Source organism: Sinohyriopsis cumingii, chromosome 2 (assembly GCF_028554795.1).
Source record: "Sinohyriopsis cumingii isolate HCF-2022 chromosome 2, ASM2855479v2, whole genome shotgun sequence".
In the NCBI taxonomy this organism is placed as follows: domain Eukaryota; kingdom Metazoa; phylum Mollusca; class Bivalvia; order Unionida; family Unionidae; genus Sinohyriopsis; species Sinohyriopsis cumingii.
In genome coordinates, this window is record NC_142962.1 from 42,241,433 (window position 1) to 42,261,459 (window position 20,027).

Consider the following 20,027-nt stretch of genomic DNA (forward strand, 5'->3'; position numbering starts at 1 on the left):
TGTGCAGATGAGAGAGAATTGGGAAGTTGTGCGATATGTGGCCTTGTATTAATTAGAGTAAAATTATTTATAGAATGGACACGTTGGATTTGCCAGTTACAACAGTAGTTGTATAGAGGTAGTTGGAATTAGGGCAGGGGTGGGCAAATTGCGGCCCGCCACAGAGTTTTTTGTGGCCCGCCAGGACATTCAGAAAAACCCGCATTGAACTGAAATTTGCTTCCTGTGCGCGACCGAAAATTCGTCTCGTGTTTTCCATTAGGGCGGCTACGTCAATGCGCGTGCGCAGGCAGTGTAGATACGCACTTTTCCGGTTGGTCTGTTTCATTTCAATTTTGTCTTTGCAACAGTAAAATCTATAAATTTCCAAATTAAGTGGTGCCATGAACCCTCCGAAAAAGCGTAAAATTGGTGATGAATCCCGTGTGTTTAATGAAGAATGGACACACAAATATTTCTTTGGTAATACAGGCAATAAAGCAGTGTGTTTACTATGTCATGAAACGATTGCCGTATTTAAGGAGTACAATCTGAAACAACACTACGAAACAAAACATAACGAATGTGCCTGCAAACTTTCCGAAGAAGAACGCAAGAAAAAAGCTGCAGAGTGTGTTACAAAGCTGAAGAAGCAACAAACATTATTTACAAAGCAATCAACACTTCAGGATAGTGCTACAGAGGCCAGTTTCATGATAGCCTACAACCTCGCTAAACGCAACAAGCCTTTTTCGGATGGCAAGTTTGTTAAGCAGTGTATGGTAGATTGTGCAAGCGTATTGTGTCCTGATGTGAGAAGTAAATTTGAAAACGTTTCATTGTCAAGAAGGACTATAGTGCGCCGCATTGACTCAATCAGTGACGAACTCACAGAACAGCTGAAGACTGCGAGCAAAGATTTTGTTTGGTTTTCTTTGGCACTGGATGAGAGCACAGATGACGAAGACACTGCACAGTTACTCATTTTTATCCGTGGAATTAATGAAAATTTTGTCATCACAGATGAATTACTTGGCCTAGAATCAATGAAAAGTACAACCACTGGTCAGGACTTGTTTGAGTGTGCTGTAAATTGTGTGGAGAAAAGTGGCTTGTCATGGAATAGAATGGCAAGCATTACAACAGATGGGGCCAGAGCTTTTACTGGAAAAATGTGGGTATGGTTAAGCTTTTAAAAAACAAGTTACAAGCACAAGACACAGACAGTGATGTCTTGTCATTTCATTGCATTTTGCATCAGGAAAGCCTTTGTAAGGCTGCACTTCACTTAAAGCATGTGGTAGAACCTGTTGTAAGTGTGGTGAACACAATCAGAGCAAGGGCACTCAACCATCGACAGTTCAAATCACTGCTTGAGGATATGGAGGCAGAGTATGAAGATGTAATTTACCACAACAGTGTGAGGTGGTTGAGCTGGGGCAAAGTGATAAAAAGAGTCTGGGTTTTGTAGAATGAAATCCTCTTATTTCTGGACATGAAGGGGATTTCTTGTGATTTTGTGACCAAAATGGGATGTGAGGAGTGGAGATATGAGATGATGTTTGCAGCTGATGTATTTGAGAAATTGAATGAACTGAATGTGACATTGCAGGGAAAGGGGTTGTTTGCACATGAAATGTGGAAACATGTAAAATCATTCAAAGCAAAGCTAGGTCTATTTGCAAGGCAAGCAGGTGAGGGCAAGTTTTGTCATTTCCCTTTATTAGGAAAACAGAAAGTACCTGAAAGTGTTTCCGCTAAGATTAGGGATCATTTGCAGAGTTTGGATGACGAGGTCACAAGAAGATTCCAGGACTTCAAGAAAATTGAGCCTAAATTTAATTTGCTGTCTTATCCTATCACTGCTGATATTGATACAGCACCTGAGGAGCTGCAGCTTGAACTGACATGCAGTCAGATCACACAGTGAAAGAAATGTTTAATGCTGTGACATTAGTTGACTTTTACAAATCTTTGTCTGCTGACAAATTCCCATGTGTGAAGAAATATGCTGGGAAAATGTTCTCTATATTTGGATCTTCATATATTTGTGAGCAAAGTTTTTCTTGCATGAAGATCAACAAGAGTAAATATAGATGCTCTTTGACAGACATAAACTTGCAGGCAGTGATGAGAATCTCAATAAGCAACTTCACTCCTGATTTCAAAAAAAATTGTAAAAAAGTGAGCTCCATCTAAATATCTGAACAAGATTTTTGGATGAAATACTGCACGACCTTGGGAGTGCAATATATCCATCCGACAAAACGAGTTCTTATTTTCCCACACAAATGCAGTAAACTTTTAATTATATTTTCATTTTTTTATTATACCACAGGCTTAATAATATAACTAGAAGAAACAACTTAAATGAATGTATGCCATATTCCAAACTAAACGCACAAGCGCAGATTCATCATTACACAACAACAACATTATTAATGCGAACATAACTCTGCCCATATAAATTTGAACTGTTCGCGCGCTAGACACAAGTTTCAAAAGAAAATGGGGTTTTTGTCTACTTAAAATTGAAATTTGGAGTCATATTGTGTATGAATACGCATTGCAACAAGTTTTCCATTTGATCCGGAATGAATAGATTTTGGTATTTTTGTCGACTCTACGAAATTTCGTGAGTATGGACTGGATTCATCTGTGCAAATTGTAGATAAAATAAATCGGATGGAAGCAGCGCGGAAAAAGTGTGTTTATATCTGCAAGTGTGTTTGTTCTGTCATTGACCATTTGAAATCATAATGTGGGGAAAATATGAAGAGTAGCAATTGCAATTATCAAAAAGACGCTATTGAATTTAATGTTTATTTCATTTTGGGTGCAGTAAGGAGGATATAATTGCACTTGGAATATAGATGAAAGTACCGTACAATTTCGAAATGTGTAATTAAGCTTGAGAACTCATGACATGGCTCATGTAATTTGGATTTGCAGAACTAAGGAAGTACATTTTGACTTCAACGTATTGTAATGCCAATATCAAAGCTAAACTTTCTTTCTCGATTGTGGAACAATTTATCTGGTGCTTATTTAATTTCTTCGAAACCGAGCACACTGAATGATCTACAATATTTTTGCTTTCTTGAGTCATGCTGCACCAACCCCAATATCACTTGCATCAACAGACAGTTTAAATGATTGGCTGAAATTTGGAGCTGTAAGAACTGGTGCACTCCTAAGGTTGGCCTTAATTTATCAAAAGCCTCCTGACATTTATCAAACCAATGGATTCTGGCTTTCTTGCTTAATAAATTTGTCATTGGTTCAGCAATTAAAGAAAGATTGGAACAAAATTTCCGATAGTATCCAGCCATACCCAAACATCGCATCTGTTTATTTTAACTAATATGCGCAGATAATTCAGAGGCAGCCTTGACCATAGCATCTCTAGGTTTAACTTGTCCAAGTCCCATGATATGTCCTAGCAATGTTACACAAGCACGGCAAAACTCACTTTTAGATAAATTAATTGTCAAATTTGCATCAGTGAATCTGTATAAAAAAATTCTGAATTGTTTCCATAAGATCTCTCTACGTATGGCCGTAAATGATGACGTCATTGAGGTAAACATTACACATATTCAAACCAGACGTAATCATATTCATTAAACGTTGAACAGTGCTTGGCGAACCTTTCATCCCGAACGGCATCACGTTTTATTGATAAAGTCTATATGGGGTCACGAATGCCAAAATTTTATATGCCCTTTCGGTCAGTGGAATTTGCCAAAATCCTTTCAGAAGGTCAAATTTGGTGACATACTTTGCATTTTTAATTTTATCAATGCAGTCATCGATTCTTGGTAATGGAAATAAATCCGTTTTGTCACACTGTTCATCTTTCTATTGTCAGTTCACATGCGGAAAGTATAACCTGGTTTCGAAAGAAGTATACACGGTGAACTCCAGTCACTTGTACTCGGTTCTATCAAGTCATTCTCCAGCAAATAATGAATTTCTTTTTTCAAACATTCCTTTGGATAGGGTTCATCCTGTACGGGTGTTGTTTTGCAGTTGTGGTAGTTACAATTAAAACGTAATGTTAGATTTTATTTGTCCTTGTAAGAGCATCTAACTATAAGTGTTCATATTCAATAATAACCGAGTTAGTTCATTCTTTCCTTGTTGCTGCAAATGTGAAAGTTTCTGGTCAAGATTAATTTATAATTTCTGATTTTCGAAGATTTGTTACTCCATATTCAATACAGTCAGATTACATTTCATCGTTTAAATCTTCACTGTATGGGAAAGAACCACACAATAATTGAATGATTAACCTGGTTATCTCCATCAACATACTCCTTTAACTTATTTATATGTCAAAGTTGTTTTTGTTGTCGCCTCCCATAAGTATTTATGATATAATTTAAATCATTTGCTTTCTTTGTAACTGTGTAAAGGCCATAATACTTATACTGAAGAGGATTTTGTGGTACGGGTCAGAGACCTTTTCCTTTGTATATTTATCATGCTTACTTTAATTTCATTTTCAGTGATTTCATTTTCATTAATGGCCCTTTGAAACAAACAGGAAACCTCATGATCATTTTCCAAATCGACGACGAGTGATTGTCGTTTGTCACTCTGATTGGAATAAAGAGAATGAGTAGTTACAAGAGGAAAAGAGGATCACTGTGATCAATACCTTTTGTTTGATCAAAACAAGGTAAAAGTAACCTCATCAAAAGCCTGAACAAATACATGTGTCAGCAAAAGCAATACTCTCCTGATCAACATAATTTTAAAAATCTGCCATTGCCATAGCTCTAGTAACTGTACAAGCTGGGTATAAATCTGGGATTTCTATTTTAATATGATCGACTTGTCAGTTACAAATGAAGTAACCACAACCTTATATCCAGCTAGACCATTGCCTAGTAATAAATGAATGCCCTCAATGTGTAAAGACGACACTGTTTCGACTGTCTTGGGTCCTGAGACTAAGTCTGATGATAAATTTACACAATGGAGAGGAACATTAACTAAGCCGCACTCTACTCCTTGAATAAGAACACTCTCATTAGAAGGAGACTTCTTAGAAAAAGGCAAATTACCTGATAATAAAAGACTCCGAGAAACTCCTGCGTCCCTTAAAATGTTAATAGGGATAGGATCGGCTACATCCCCCATGAGTGATATAGAACCCTGCAGCATGAATGGTTTATAATTCTCAATAATAAAATAATACTTGGGTTTGTTGACCTTTTAGAAATAAAAGCATTAGGAAAAGGTCTGTCTTGATTTTGATGCTTATTTTTCAGTTTGTAGCAATCAGAAATAACATGTCCTTTCTTCTGGCAATAGGTACACGTAGGAAGAGATAATGACTTCTGATCAATCTTATCATAAACTAGATTTCTAAAGGTGTGACAGATTGAGGTTTCGAAGCGTTCGTATTAGGCTGAAACACCTTTTTACCAGAATACTGCTGAATGGAAGACTTACTGACAAAGAAAATTTTATGAGCTAAGGAACACGCGTTAGCAGTACGAGCTGCATTTTCCAAGGTTTTGGCCTTATGGTCATCAAGGTCAATCCTAATGTCACTATGGACACAGTTCTGGAACTCTTCAACTAATATGAGTTGTCTGCGATTTTAATCTGGATCAACTTTCTTGGCTAAGCACCACCTATCAAAGAATTGCTCTTTTTCTCTTGCAAATTCGACATGAGTTTATCCACTGTCGTTTTTATAGTTCTTGAACATTTACCTATAAGCCTCGGGTACTAACTCATATCCCTTCATTTATTAACCAGATCATAGTCACCACTTTGCTGTACTGGCAGGAAAGCGTAGCTGTCTCGAGTTTTGCCAAAAAAGTTAACTTTGTAATAATAGAGTCCAATGCTCTCTTGGCCATGTAGAATTTTTCAAAATGAGGAAAATATTTATCTACTTCTTTTTCTCTAAAAGTGGGTATTACCTAACATTCTAAGTAACGTCGAAACGTGGATTTGTGTGTAAAGTGGAGGATTGCTTTTCACTTGCCAGCTCTAATTCTTTTAATCTATATTAATATCCCCTTTCTTCCTTTTCTTTAGCATTTGGATTTGCATTCGTCTCTCTCTCTCTCTCTCTCTCTCTCTCTCTCTCTCTCTCTCTCTCCTCCTTCTCTAGTTGCATTTGTTTTTCTTCTTTCTGTAGCTGCATTTGTCTCCCTCGCTTCTTTCTGCAACTGCATATTCTTCTCTCTTTCTTCTTCATGTAATTGCCTTTGTTTCTCTTCTTTCTCTTTCTGTAATTGCATATTCCTCTCTCCTTCTTCATTGTATAATTGCATTTGTTTCTCCTCTTTCTCTTTTTGTAACTGCATTTTCCCCTTTCTTTCCTCCCTTTTTAAGTGAAAATGTTTTATTTTTATGGATTTATGTCGGTATCTTGCTACGATGGTCCAGAGAGAGAGAGAGAGACAGAGACAGAGACAGAGACGGAGACAGAGAGACAGCGAGAGAGAAAAACCATTTGGATATTTTCATATTTAATTACTAATAATCGATATTTTAAATTTCTTAATCAATTATAACAATCTGTAATATCTATACTATTTCTTCTCCTCATGACTGGAAAAAGCTAAAGGGTAAGAATTTAAATGGTATTCATGGTTCAAAACCTGTTATAAAACAGAGAGAGAGAGAGAGAGAGAGAGAGAGAGAAAGAGAGAGACAGAGAGACAGAAAGAATACTAGTTATTAAAGATATTACATTATGGAGGATTCGATCCAGTTCTGTCCAGTTCTGAGCATAACAAAACTCGAAAAGTAGCATACGTCTACCTTGCATGGCTTTCACACGCACAGCACTGTTGTCTGTCACTTCGTGTTAGAGCGACATAAAATCAATACATCGTTTAGCTCTCCATAGCATAACAGTCAAGTTTGGTTTGTAAAGAAGGACATCATGTTTTTCAGGAAGAGCGTTTATTACCATAGACCAGATATAAGCTGGGCAACAAGTGGTCGTGTAACAATACCAAAGACATGGTTATAAATTTAAACTCAGCTGACAACATTGTAACATCATTTCACCTTGTTACTACCGCTGCTCAACAATGAGGGCGGAAGCTAGAGAGAGGGAGAGTACAAAAAGACGACACGAAATTGGTTTATTATTGGCGAAGAGACCCATGACCTTACCAAAGAACTTCGCCATGCTCACGACATTGAGCCAGGTGGTTTGTTGTCCCAATACCATGTACACATCAACGCAAATATTGCAATATTCGTGCGCAGCAGCCACACCCATATATCGACAAAGTAATTAATTTGCATCTAAATATACTAGATTTTATTATAAAGAAATACAAAATATAGACCAAACAAAGCGGAAAGTGTTATTCCATGGTTCAACAGGAGAATGCTTCATAAAGTAGTTAAGTACTACAACAATATTAAGAAAATTCAGCAAAAACAAAGTAAAGTAAATCTATTACTTGAATGAACAAAAAGGCCGGATAATAAAAAAAAACTATCGAAACTAAAATCTCGAAATTGATTTGTGCATCTAATTGAGCTGGTTTTGCCAAGTACTTCAGGCTCTTCGTGCATCATATACATTATACATACTAAGCATAATATGTCATGTTATTAAAAGAGTACATTAAAACAAAAAACTCCCAACCCTAATTTTAAAGCAATGTAATAGGAAACACGCACATTTTGGTTGGGCCTTAGGAAAACACTGTTTCATTACAAGAAGTTAGATAATCGGATGATGGTTTTCTTATTATTTTTTTACACATCCTGACGCTATTTGAGACATTTTCTAGGCATTCTAAACATGATAATGTATTACCAGCCTTCTAGTAAGATGACTTACAATTCTTTATTTCTTGCAGTTGTCATGGTAACTCAGATTTTTATTTGGTACACATGTATGTGAGCGCTGTTCCGAGAGAGCAAGTCCTAGAGTGACTAATTATCTCATAGATGAATGGTTAAATGCCGAAAAAAATACTTACAAACACAAAAAAGTCACGCAGTTTAAAGCGTTATAATCAAATTATGTATTATGCCACATAAAATCCAGCAGTGCTGACCTTGAACAATATTTTTGGCGGTGATACCTAGATTAGGAAAAAATAAAATCATTGTACCGGGTATTTAGTTTTGTTTTTTAGATATAAAATTCAGTGTAGATACAAATAATTACGTTGAAACAACACAGATTACTGCATGGTGGATATGTACCATTTCTTGTGATAGTTATTAAGCTTTGAAACAAATTGATTACAATATTTCGTGATAGTTACCATCAACGTTTAGATCAAATAAAACAGAACGGGGTATTGGAAATATAGCACAAAGAAAGTTAAGATCAGGAGAAGCTAATACACTGAACACTGGTACACATGTACGTTCATCGTGTACGGTAAGACGTTGAGAACACATGTACGTTCATCGTGTACGGTAAGACGTTGAGAACACATTTACGTTCATCGTGTACGGTAAGACGTTGAGAACACATTTACGTTCATCGTGTACGGTAAGACGTTGAGAATACACTTGATTTTTAGACACTGAACTCTTATACCGACACATTTACGTTCATGGTGTACGGTAAAGTTGAGAACACCACTTGATTTTCAGATGCTGATAAATCATTCTCCTTACATCAGTTTGCATTTCATGAGAATCTAACATTTACGTTTACCTTAGCCGTCCAAAGATTGAATATTCATACTCCTTAATAATTTTCTGCAAGTTAAAACTATCAAAAAGTGTGTGTTTTTTCTGCAGATATTTTGATATTGGTGTATCAGGTATCGAACTGTTCATTTTTATCTTTTTTATTTTACGAATTTTAATATAAATTTGAATACTAAATTTGTATTTAACTTTTGACATATATTTGTATCAAAACCAAAGCATACTGAGCAGGTCTTAACGTTGCTGTATTATTTCTGCACAAATCGAGAAATATAAACGGTATCGCATGCACCACTCGCCAACTCAGTCACCTGTTTGCACGGTTACCGAGGCGGACTCGCCTGTGAAGTTGTGAATAATGCGGCGATGTCTTAAAAGGAGGACAGATCGTACGAATATCTCCTAGACGAAATCAGAATTAGTGCGATATACATATATAAACCATTACCTATGCTGTAGATTACGTTGGTTTTTGTTGGTCAATTTCATATTTGGCATTGATGTGTATGCATACAGTTTAAGGCACATCAGCTCAGTACAGACAATAATTGTGAAGATAAGATTAAAAGTTAACTTCTAAAAATGTAAGCATGAATTGCAAACCTATTATTATAAAGATAAATCAGCATTAATAAAGGTGAACAAGTAGTCGATAAATTATAAAAGATGACAATTAGAATGTTAAAGTTCTTTAAAGATGTATCAGTTAAAAGGCAAAGAGAAAAGTATAAAAGCCTACTGTTCTGTATACTTAATTTGTATTTTTTGTTAGTTTTTTGTTCATTATATGATGTGGATAATTGTATTATTTACATGACCATATCCTAAATGAAATTCACTTTCTACCTGACCTGAATCATTGTTTTGTAAACACCATGTTTATCTCACTCTGAGTCCAGAACATAGGAGATTCCCCATTAAATACCGGATCTAACTTATACCTCTTTTAAACATTTGGAACCTTCCAGAATGAAATTGTCCATTATTTAATGCTTTGAGTCAGAAAATGCTAATTGTGACCTGAGATCAAATCAAGTAGAGAACTAGTTAATCTTGTTTATGTAGAAAATACTCAATCCTGAAATAAAATCTGAAGCCGAAATCAGTCTCATTGTTGTGTCTGGTATTTGATTTGGAGTGGAAGTTATTTCAAATTACTTATTCATTGGAAATACAAAGTGATCATCTAAAATAATATTCTTGGAAATGGAGACTTAAATTGATAGTCAAATTTAAACAAAGATATATTCTTGGACATTATTATTGCGATTAAAATAGCCTGTTGGTACATCAATAATACCCATGTCTTTACAGGCACATCAACACATCCAGTACTGGATTTGTTTGGGAATAACACGAAAGTTTTTTTTTAAAACTGTGATCATTAGGACTTGTGCTAGGAATTCTGTGATTACTTGTGATATAATTTGCAATACATCAGTCATATTATTGTGTCCGGTATTACATTTGGGCTGGAACTAATTTGATTAAATTATTGATTGACTGGAAATACAAAGTGCTCATCTAAAATAATATTCTTGGGAATAGAGACATGACTTTATAGAAAAATTCAACAAAGATACATTCTTGGACATTATTAATACAAAGTGCTCATTTAAAATAATATTCTTGGGAATAGAGACATGGATTTATAGAGAAATTCAACAAAGATCTATTCTTTGACATTATTGATTTGATTCAAGTAAAGACTGTTGGTACGTTAGTACTATTCAGGCCATCACAGGAACAGCAACACTTCCAGCACTGGATTTTGCTGGAATAGCACTGAAGTTTATTCCAAACTTTAATCATCAGGAATTGTTTTAGAAATTCTAGGATTATGTGACACTTATCTGGCAATACCTTAATTCTTTTTTTTTCACATTTTCGCTTTTGATTGTAGAAAGAAATTGATTGATTTTAACAAAACTTGTTGATAGTTTTTGCTCTTTTATGTTCAAGACAATACAGTCATAACACTACACATATGGCGACAGAAGTTTCTATATAAATTCCAATTTTTCTAAAACTTTAAGATCATCTTTTTAAAGTTTCCTAATGGAATTAAATCCCAAAGTTTTTGTCTAACACAGTACGTTTTATGTTGTACTGTTGCTATACTGGTCAATATATGCAGCCTTATGTTGTACTGTTGTGGCTCATTCAAGCAGGCTTAGCTATTAAAGTATTATAGATATTATTCTTTTATCAGGGTACTGAACTTTATTGTATCAACATAAAGGCCGATACAACAGCGTAGTTTTCATTCTTTTCTAACTGTACGTTCAACCATAATTGCACATTTGTATGATACCGCGCAAAGTGTGTAGAACATGCACTTTCCCTAGATTTTATTTACTTCATTTTTTTCGTATTTTGTTTTGTTTACAAAAGAAGCACTTAATCATTTCATTGATACCACATGACAAAAATGTCTTAAAAGAAAAGCCATTAATCTGAAAAGAGAATACAAGGATCTGTCCTAAAATTTAGTATTTAAATGTGATAACGACATAGAATACAATAAATGCCATCCACAGAAGACTATGCCATGTATACAGATGACAATAAGACTGGAAATCAGAGTGAAGTGTCATCCATGAAATTTAAGTTATGTGTTTCCAAACATAATTTTTTTTAAATAGTATGTCGCACAGATTACATGCACGAAACACGTGCTGAGAGACTATTCCCAATTAAAAGAAACCTCCAATCGGATTTCTTTTCTCGTTGTTAAGTATGCACTGCGTGGAATTCGTGTTCATGAAAATTGAACCTTGCTCAACGATTTAGGTGGACATCCAAATGAAAGATGATCGGGATCATTTGTTAGAAACGTGTAACAGAGCACCCGAAACTATTACAATATTGTGGTCATTTTCGTCTTTTTTCTTTTCAGGACAAAAAATACGTGGTCAGTATATTCATCCCCGTGGGGTTGGGAATACTCGGCGCGCTGATGATTGTAGTTCTCACGTACTCTGTTCGCAGGTGCGCCAAGAACAACCCAGCTGTCGAGGCTGCCGCCCAACAAATAACCGCTAGCATCTCACAGGTTGTTTGGTTGATTGATTGATTTTTAACCGTAATCTTGTTGACTATGTCATGCAGAGGTTTTGGGAACTGATTCTAATTCCCAATGACCCAATGAAGCAGCCAACACTGACTCTTCATGGCGGGTATCGAATCTGCCAAGTTTAGAATACGCTGTCTACCAAATGAGAGAACACAGCATGTTTCCATATCTTATATATAAAGTACTTTCCAAAAAACGTAATTTAACTGCGTGTACAATATATGTATCACTGTGCAAGGGATTATAAAAATTAGATATTATTATTAAATTATATATATACGCAGGTTAAATAATGCCAATGTCATTTTCTTTCTATTGGTTTTTGAGAACTCTGGTAGATTTTAGTTTTAGACTCCAGTTCAGTCCCTTCTCTATTTTTAACAATATCATTTTATGCAAATTAAAGTTTTCATTAATATTATATTTTGTTTTAAAAATCATTAAAAAATATTAAGCTTAAATCTTTATATATTTTATTATATCTTCTTCAGGATTTTGACAGACGAAGCGATCAGATTAATTTGCTGGGACATGCCACTGATGAAGATATCTAGCAGGTGACAGGATGGCTTTCGGAATTATCCCTAATTATTGTGGAATTAACTGTTTTAACTTATTTATCACTTACGTACTTAGTGTTTATTTCAATCAATCACGCGTACATGTGGATTTTCAGGACTCTTCTGTCATCTGCACCCTCGTAAGTTTTATCTGGACGTTTGATTAATGTACAAATCATCACCATTATCTGTAAATAAAAATCATCTAATTTAATATATTGTCCCCACCCACTTCCTGCTTATTCAATGCTTTAAGTACTATTTTGTGAAACGATATGGTCAACTAATATGCCATAGTTATATTTTAATTCTCTCAATTTCATATGTTGTCCCCACCCTATCCCATATCCCGTTTATTCAGTGTTCTAATTATGTATTTTGTGATGCCAATATAGCACACTACCATGCCATTCACTTCGTATCTCGTATGTTAAATGTTATCATAATGATTTCAAAACGTGTAATACAAAATGCTTCTGAAATACTGTTTCCTTTATGTCCACTTTATGCATTTTTCTTTTTGTAGATACTGACATGAGCTATACCTTGATATTTCATGACTATATGTGAACGCTGTATACATGCTTGAAGGTACTTTCTCATTAGAAATATATCTTTTGCCTAAAAATACGTATAATGTTTGTGATAGGTCATATGCTGTCCTTTAAAGTCCCCAAAGAGACAGTCTGCATCAATTTGCACCCAAACCACGATCTGACCGTGTGGTGTGTGTGTGTGTGTGTGTGTGTGCGTGTGCGCGAGTATATAGGGGCGTGGTGTTGTCGAACTCTACATAGTGAATGAAGGTCTTGTTAGTTTCGTATTATCGTCACCAACTTTGATAAAATGCTTTCTCAATATAACACAAACAGTATATAGTGTGTGGAAATGGTATATGTAATTTTCTTTTGTTGGCACTATAACACTAATGTGATGATGAGGTTACACTTGACACAGAACGTTGGATTTCAAATGAAACCCAGATGCAATTATTACACTTGACACAATAAGATCTAGGAAGAACGAATGGGTGTGATGCAGCGTAAAGACACATGTCTGAATTCAGGTGGTGATGTAGAGCAGTAAAATTATCTCGTTTATCCAAATTTCAGCAGAGATAAAGTTTTCTTGATCTTACAAATATAACTCGCCAAGCTGTCAGACAGGGCGTTCTAAAAGCCGAGGAAGACAGGAACATAAAACAAGGTGAAAAGAGCTCTAGAAAGAAGGATAAACAACAACTTCCTCTGGAGCTACACCATCGTCTCCCGTAGACGTACTGATGCCAAGACGTTTTATATCACAGGATACATTCCACTCACATTAAGAATGGCTACGACCCGCCTCAAGCAGGGCAGCCCCCAGTCAGTAATGTGCTGCTCGCCATGGCAGACAGACACCCAAAAGCTTATGTCATAAATCTTGTTGATTGATTGAATGATTGTGGATTTTCCTACCACCAGCACTGTAAAGCTATTTAGCGCCACAAAAAATGGTATATGGTAAAACAGTATGTATCAAAATGGTTAATTATCAACAAAAGAATAAAAATACAAAATGCAAAGACGGGAGGGTGAAGCTATATGAAGGTTACCTAGCAACAGGAATGTAAATGTTGTGAATAAAACGAAATTAGAAAATAAAGGATTAATAAGGATGATTATCAGTATAAATGTTTTTAAAAAATACTTAAAGGAAATAGGATTGCACGCAAGTTATATTTTATAACAAATGTTAACATCATTTAAGAAGTTTAAAATTAATACCTACACGTGTTAAAAGACTAAATCTAATAACAGACACAAATACATTCCGCTCGAATGGCGCAAATTTGTGCAGGGCTGTAAATACCATATTCCCCTAACACGTACGCTCGCCACAGAAGAATTCAACTAAAATAGATAATGTTTACAAGGCTAACTTTTGTTAATGAATGTAAGTTTTAAATAGAATAGTGACATAGCATTTGAGTTTTCTGATTATTCTAGGCCAAGTGTACAATTCGATTTGGATTTTAGGTCAAATAAATATGTGAATAAATAGGAATTTGATAAACAAATGGTTCATTTATGTTCTGCACCAGTCGCTGGGAATTCGTGATAGAAGTTTGCAGTTTATGTTATTGACATAAGATATAATTTAAGAGGAATTAGTTATTTAAATGATTCATTGCAATTACGAAAATGCTCATTCACTTATGGACTTATATCATCTACTTTAGGATTATTGAGAACTCTTCAAATACATTCTGGGTTGCATCATTGTATTAAATCTGGACATTCGAGACTATTGGAACAATCTATATTTTTGGACTTGTGACATTTAGGATTATTTGGAAATAAATTAAGAATATTGTAAGTTTTTATTTATGGTTTTACTTTTAATTGTAGATAAACAAATTGATTGTTGGTCTCTTGAAGATAGTTATACCTAAATACGAAGAGTATCAACCGCAGCTAAAATTAGCATGAGGAGTCTGTCAGTATTTTGTTTTGTGCATCGTATTTCACAGTGTCTATGACTACATTAACGGTCTCTCAGAGTAGAGTTGACCAGACCAGTGTCGTTGTAGGGTTTAACGCCATTTTTCAGCACAAGATAGGCTATACATGGCGGCCAGCATAAATGGTGGAGGAAGAACCCTGGAAACCCCAGAAAGAACCACCGACCCACGAAAAGCTACTGGCAAGCTTTCTCACATACCCACATTGGCCGAACAAGACTCGAACCCACACAGACAGAGGTGAGATGGCAATGATCCGAAACGGTGAGCGCTTTAGACCACTCGGCCACTCGCCCCCCCCCCCCCCCAGTTAATAGTAAGGCAGCTGAACGCTTTTGTTAGATGTGCAACACCAGGGGTTAATCAAAACATTTTTGGCAAAGCCAAAGAAGATTAGGGTGGATTAGAATAAAGCTTTCTTTTATTTGACTCAGATAATCGCAGATTGTACATTTTCAACGCCCAGTATTCATCATAGAAGTAAATGGTTCCTATATGTTGAAAAAATTCGTGCTGTATCTAATCTGGTTATCGGGAGAAATAGTCAGGAGCTGGAAACATGCATTTTTAATACTAATCCGAAACATGGAAAAGATCCAGCGGATACAAATTTGCATAAATCAATCGCCATTGCTAATGATATCTGTAGGATTATGGAAACCGTGAAAAATAATATACTGAAGCACCACCTGAGAGTGGACTTTATATATCTATGAATCAAAGCTGATTCTGCAACCTGCGATGCTCTTTAGGTCAACTAGCACGCTTGGTTTCAAGCTTAAGCCTGACATTCAATGCATAAAGAACATTTAACCGTAATCTTATTGAAGTTTTCCTTTATGGTGAAAAAGCCTATGATCTGATATGGACCAATCATGTCAAGAACTTTATCAGTAGCGTTGCAACGGATTTCGTGGAAGGCGGTCAATGACGGTATTGAGACCTTGGTGGATTACCGAATCTGATAAACAACTGTTTCCTTTGAATCTTGAACACCATATGGGGGAAGGGGGTGTTAGTGATTTGGTTTTCGGAATTTCGCTTTCCAGCAGATTCCTTGTGGACTATATACGAACAGTTTCTGAAAAGATTCCTGAGACTATTCCCTGAAGATTCAACACAGATGAATGTATAAAGCCGCCCGTCGCTGTTTTAAGATGTGTATAAATTGTGTTGCTTAGTTGTAATGAGTCATATTTGTGAAAATGTCTGTTGCATGTATCAAACACCCAGTGATGAACATAAATATTAGACCTTGGCATATGTTAAACAGTCCAAAAGAAAAAAAAACAGAATATTTAGAGAAATATAAGATAGAATATTTTTGAAAGTATAGTGGAACATGTGAATGCGTAGGAACAGTAAATAGGTTTCATAATAGAGCTGAAAGTAGTTTTGTAAGATGACTTGGCGAGATGAATTTTAGTATTACCTCATAAGATCCTTGAGAACGTCCATCAATCATTTATATCTAAGATGGTGGCAAAAAAGACTTCACAAATGTATTTGCAGCAACTCCAAATGAACGTAAACTAGAGAAATCACAGACAATGGTGTATACTTTGTTCAGAATCAGATTTGGAAAGTTGGCATGAACGTGGTAGGAATATGAACGGAGGCTGGTATGGAGTGTTGGACAATGGTTGATTGCAAAGAGATTCCGCTTGTGTTACCCTAGATTTGATTAAATTATAAACGTTATAAGACATTTAGCCAGAAGCGGAATTAAAATTGCAAAAGCATCATCAAGGTGTTGGATTAATATTACGATACTGAATTCTTCTTGGACTAACATTACGATATTGAATTTTTGTTGGACTAACATTACGATATTGAATTGTTCTTGGACTAACATTACGATACTGAATTTTTGTTGGACTAACATTACGATATTGAATTTTTGTTGGACTAACATTACGATACTAAATTCTTGTTACGATATTGAATTCTTGTTGGGCTAACATTACGATGGTGAATTCTTTGCAAAGAGTTACTGAGACAAGTGCAATATATGATTTAAACAAGGGCAGTTAATTGTGGAGAGATCCTGGTGTAGCAGGATTGTGGAAGTTTCCAAGCTAAACACCGTCAGTGAAAAGTTTGTGAAGTGGTTCGTTGATCAGGACACAACGTCGAGTATGTAGAACATTAAATTTAATGGAGTCTGCTGGAGTTAGTGTTTCTCAATGATGAATACCCACTACATTTTTAAATGTGCAAGGGAGACAGATTGGTGGCGCTTTATCGACTTTGGATGTACACGAAGACGTATGTAGCTTGTTGGATACATGAAAACTGGAAAGCTGTACATGACTGGCAACATCTAAGCATCTGGCAACATCTAAGATGGGGCACAAGTGGTAGCAGATCAAACTAAATATATCGTGTGTTACTGATAAGGGAGAAACATGAACTTTGTCTTATTTGATTGTTTCTTCCTTGTATGTTTTAAAGGTTTCTTAAACACGGGCATTAATTGTAGCTTGAAAAAAACTCCATTATTTTATGAAATGTATATACATTGTATATGAGGTGATTTTTTCAAAGAAATGAACTTTATTTTTTACAAGTGCTTTTCGATAACCAAAAACTGGATTAAAAAAATATTAGGGATATATCTGAATGAGAGATTTTAGGCTTTTTGGTCATTGCTCGGTTTGCTTCCTTGAAATTAACATGGACTAGGTTAAAGTGAAATTTCCATTACGTGATATGAATGTTACTAATGATACCAAAATCGCGTACCATTGGAATTACATGCTAATATCTATACAAGTTTCATTACAAGTCATGGGGAGAAGATAAGTCTAAGCTAGTGAATAGAGATAATCTTGACCAAGATTTGCATAGGAGAAAGGTAGGTAAAATGAACAAAGATATTCGGTTCATATTTGTTCGAACTTTCGTTTGGAGATGGTACTTGACAATAACAGATTTGACAACTCAACAACATGATATTCTCTCCAGGTATCCTACTGTAGATATATTATGTTCTTTGAAGTTTTACTTCGATATGCACTTAATGAAGTAGAAGAAGATCGGGTATTAGTTTTGTGAAAAAGATAGATAAGTAGAAGTTAGAATTTGAGTTTAAACCAGGAACTATATTATAGTTTAACAGTACAGTTGTTGATATGAAGCTGATTGAATCTAAACGGATTTCAATTGAGAGATTCCTCAGTTCTGTGAAGCAGTGAAAGATTCTACAGACGTGTTGCAGTAATGAAAGTGTTTGGTGATGGATTTTCTTGTCAAAAATTTCAGAATAAAGAAACTAATGTTGGACCTTTCATAATTGAGACTTCTTTATCAGAGGAGATAATGAAACTGGATTATAACAAGGAGAAGTACAAGAAGCATGTTAAAAAGAAAAGCACAAGGCAAAATATGGGAGTCGTTGTGAAATGAACATAGTGAATGTGCAAACCAAAGGAGTGATGATGTGTCGGAAAAGATCAAAAAGTATCCATTGAACTGAAATAAATTACTTACAAGTTTTGCATGCAAATAAAAGTGTTGGGGACAAAAGCGCTATTGACTTTGGGAATGATTCAAAGAGAAATGAATAGAAGATTGCACAGACAACGATGCTTCAGTTGTATTTGGCAAGATTTCCTGGTTGATCTCTTTGGTGTGAAAAGTAGAGTGATGGAAAAGGAAGTCAAATATTTGAAAGAATGATTGCTTTGAACGATATATTTAATATTGTGAGTCATCCTTTGGAAAGTGTGGAAGAGAAAAGGCTGCCAAAGTTTATGGCTTTACCTGTGGCTAAAAGACGATTAAATATGTACAGACTTTGCTAGGATAAACGTGAGGAGTAATGCAAAGATACCTATGATTTATATAGGGACTCTAGAGTATCGAGAGATCATGGTGTATATAGGATTTGGGAGTTTATAACTTGAAACTATGTTTGTTACATGTCCAATTATTACGTCTTAAATGGATAGTGTTTGTACCAAAACACAGGCGGTAGACCCCATTTATATACTTAAATGTTTTGTCCCCATATAATATAATTTTCTTTTTGGAGTCTCTATTCATTATGCAAGTCCCTTTTGGATTACCTGTCTTTTCTGTGTCAGTCTATCTTCTTCAAGTTGAAGCTGACAATCCTTCGATTAAACACTTACAACAAAACAAACAAATCGCAAGAAAGAAAGCAGCAGCTGACATCAAGAGAGAGACAGAGACAGAGAGGGTACTGTGCTGTTAGGACGTGTACTTACTCCAGAAAACCACACTGCTCGGCAACGATGTCTCCTCATTGTACTTCAACTTTGTCGTTGGCGACGATGCCTACCAACCCTGATTTAACACTTGTGTTTCCTAATTTGATTTATTTAAAAGAATTCTAAACCCATTTCTAAAATAACTTGTTCTTCGTCTCCTAATGCTCTTAACGTTGCTGCTACAGCTACAAAGGTGATCTCTAATAAGACTAAAGCACAAGTACGTTTTGAAGTGTCATGGATGTATCTAAACAACAACTGTCAAGCCCTTATATTCTACTTGTGTTTGTGATAAAGGCTTGTGATACTTCACATTTTACAAAGTCGAAATGTGTGCAACCCATAAAATGTTATGAGGCTTTAGTGTTATGACACTTGCACAGCCTCTACACTTTACAAGTGTCAAGAGAAAAGATTTTATCCCATTTTCGACATTTGCCATAACACGCACAAACTTGCAAATTGACTAAACGTCTTCACTTCATGCATAGCCCAAATTCACTGGATTGAAAACAAAAAATGTGACTCAGCACCACATCTGTCTCTACCGATGTGTGTGTGTGTGTGTGTGTGAGAGAGAGAGAGAGAGAGAGAGAGAGAGAGAGAGAGAGAGAGAGTTAAAATGTCTAGGAAAATGTTCTTGTCATGTTCTTAAAGCGAACCAATAATGTTTCAGTTCAGTACTTAGTGTGCCAAGAAAAGTGGTACAGCAAACAACACTGGAGATTTACACTCTAGTCTGTCTGCACTGCAGTGGTAAAAACGCTAAAGCATAGACATCATTTCTCCGCGTTACACCAAAATCCATGGAAGTAAGTCAGTTATACTGTAATAAACTTGGAGTATGCTTCATTTGTTTATGGCTCTCTCTTTTACTAATTTAATAGATTTTCGTGATTACTTTCTTGATTTAGAGAAATTTGTGTTGGGGACATAGTCCTCAGCCCCAATAGTTATCCAGTTACTTGGGGCAAGCGTCATAGATTGCAGTTTGTATGAGATTTCATGAT

At 35.5% G+C, this 20,027-nt stretch overlaps 1 protein-coding gene across 1 annotated transcript in view; it reads left to right on the plus strand.

Annotated features, from left to right (window-relative positions):
* The window catches only part of LOC149804718 (uncharacterized), an 89,789-nt gene extending 77,028 nt beyond the window's left edge, over nt 1-12,761 (plus strand). Inside the window, exons 4-5 of the mRNA XM_089933385.1 lie at nt 11,543-11,698; nt 12,211-12,761. Of these exons, the coding sequence (XP_089789511.1) occupies nt 11,543-11,698; nt 12,211-12,273 (219 nt within the window). The 3' untranslated portion in view covers nt 12,274-12,761. The remainder of the gene's footprint in view (nt 1-11,542; nt 11,699-12,210) is intronic.
* Nucleotides 12,762-20,027: the final 7,266 nt, after the last annotated feature.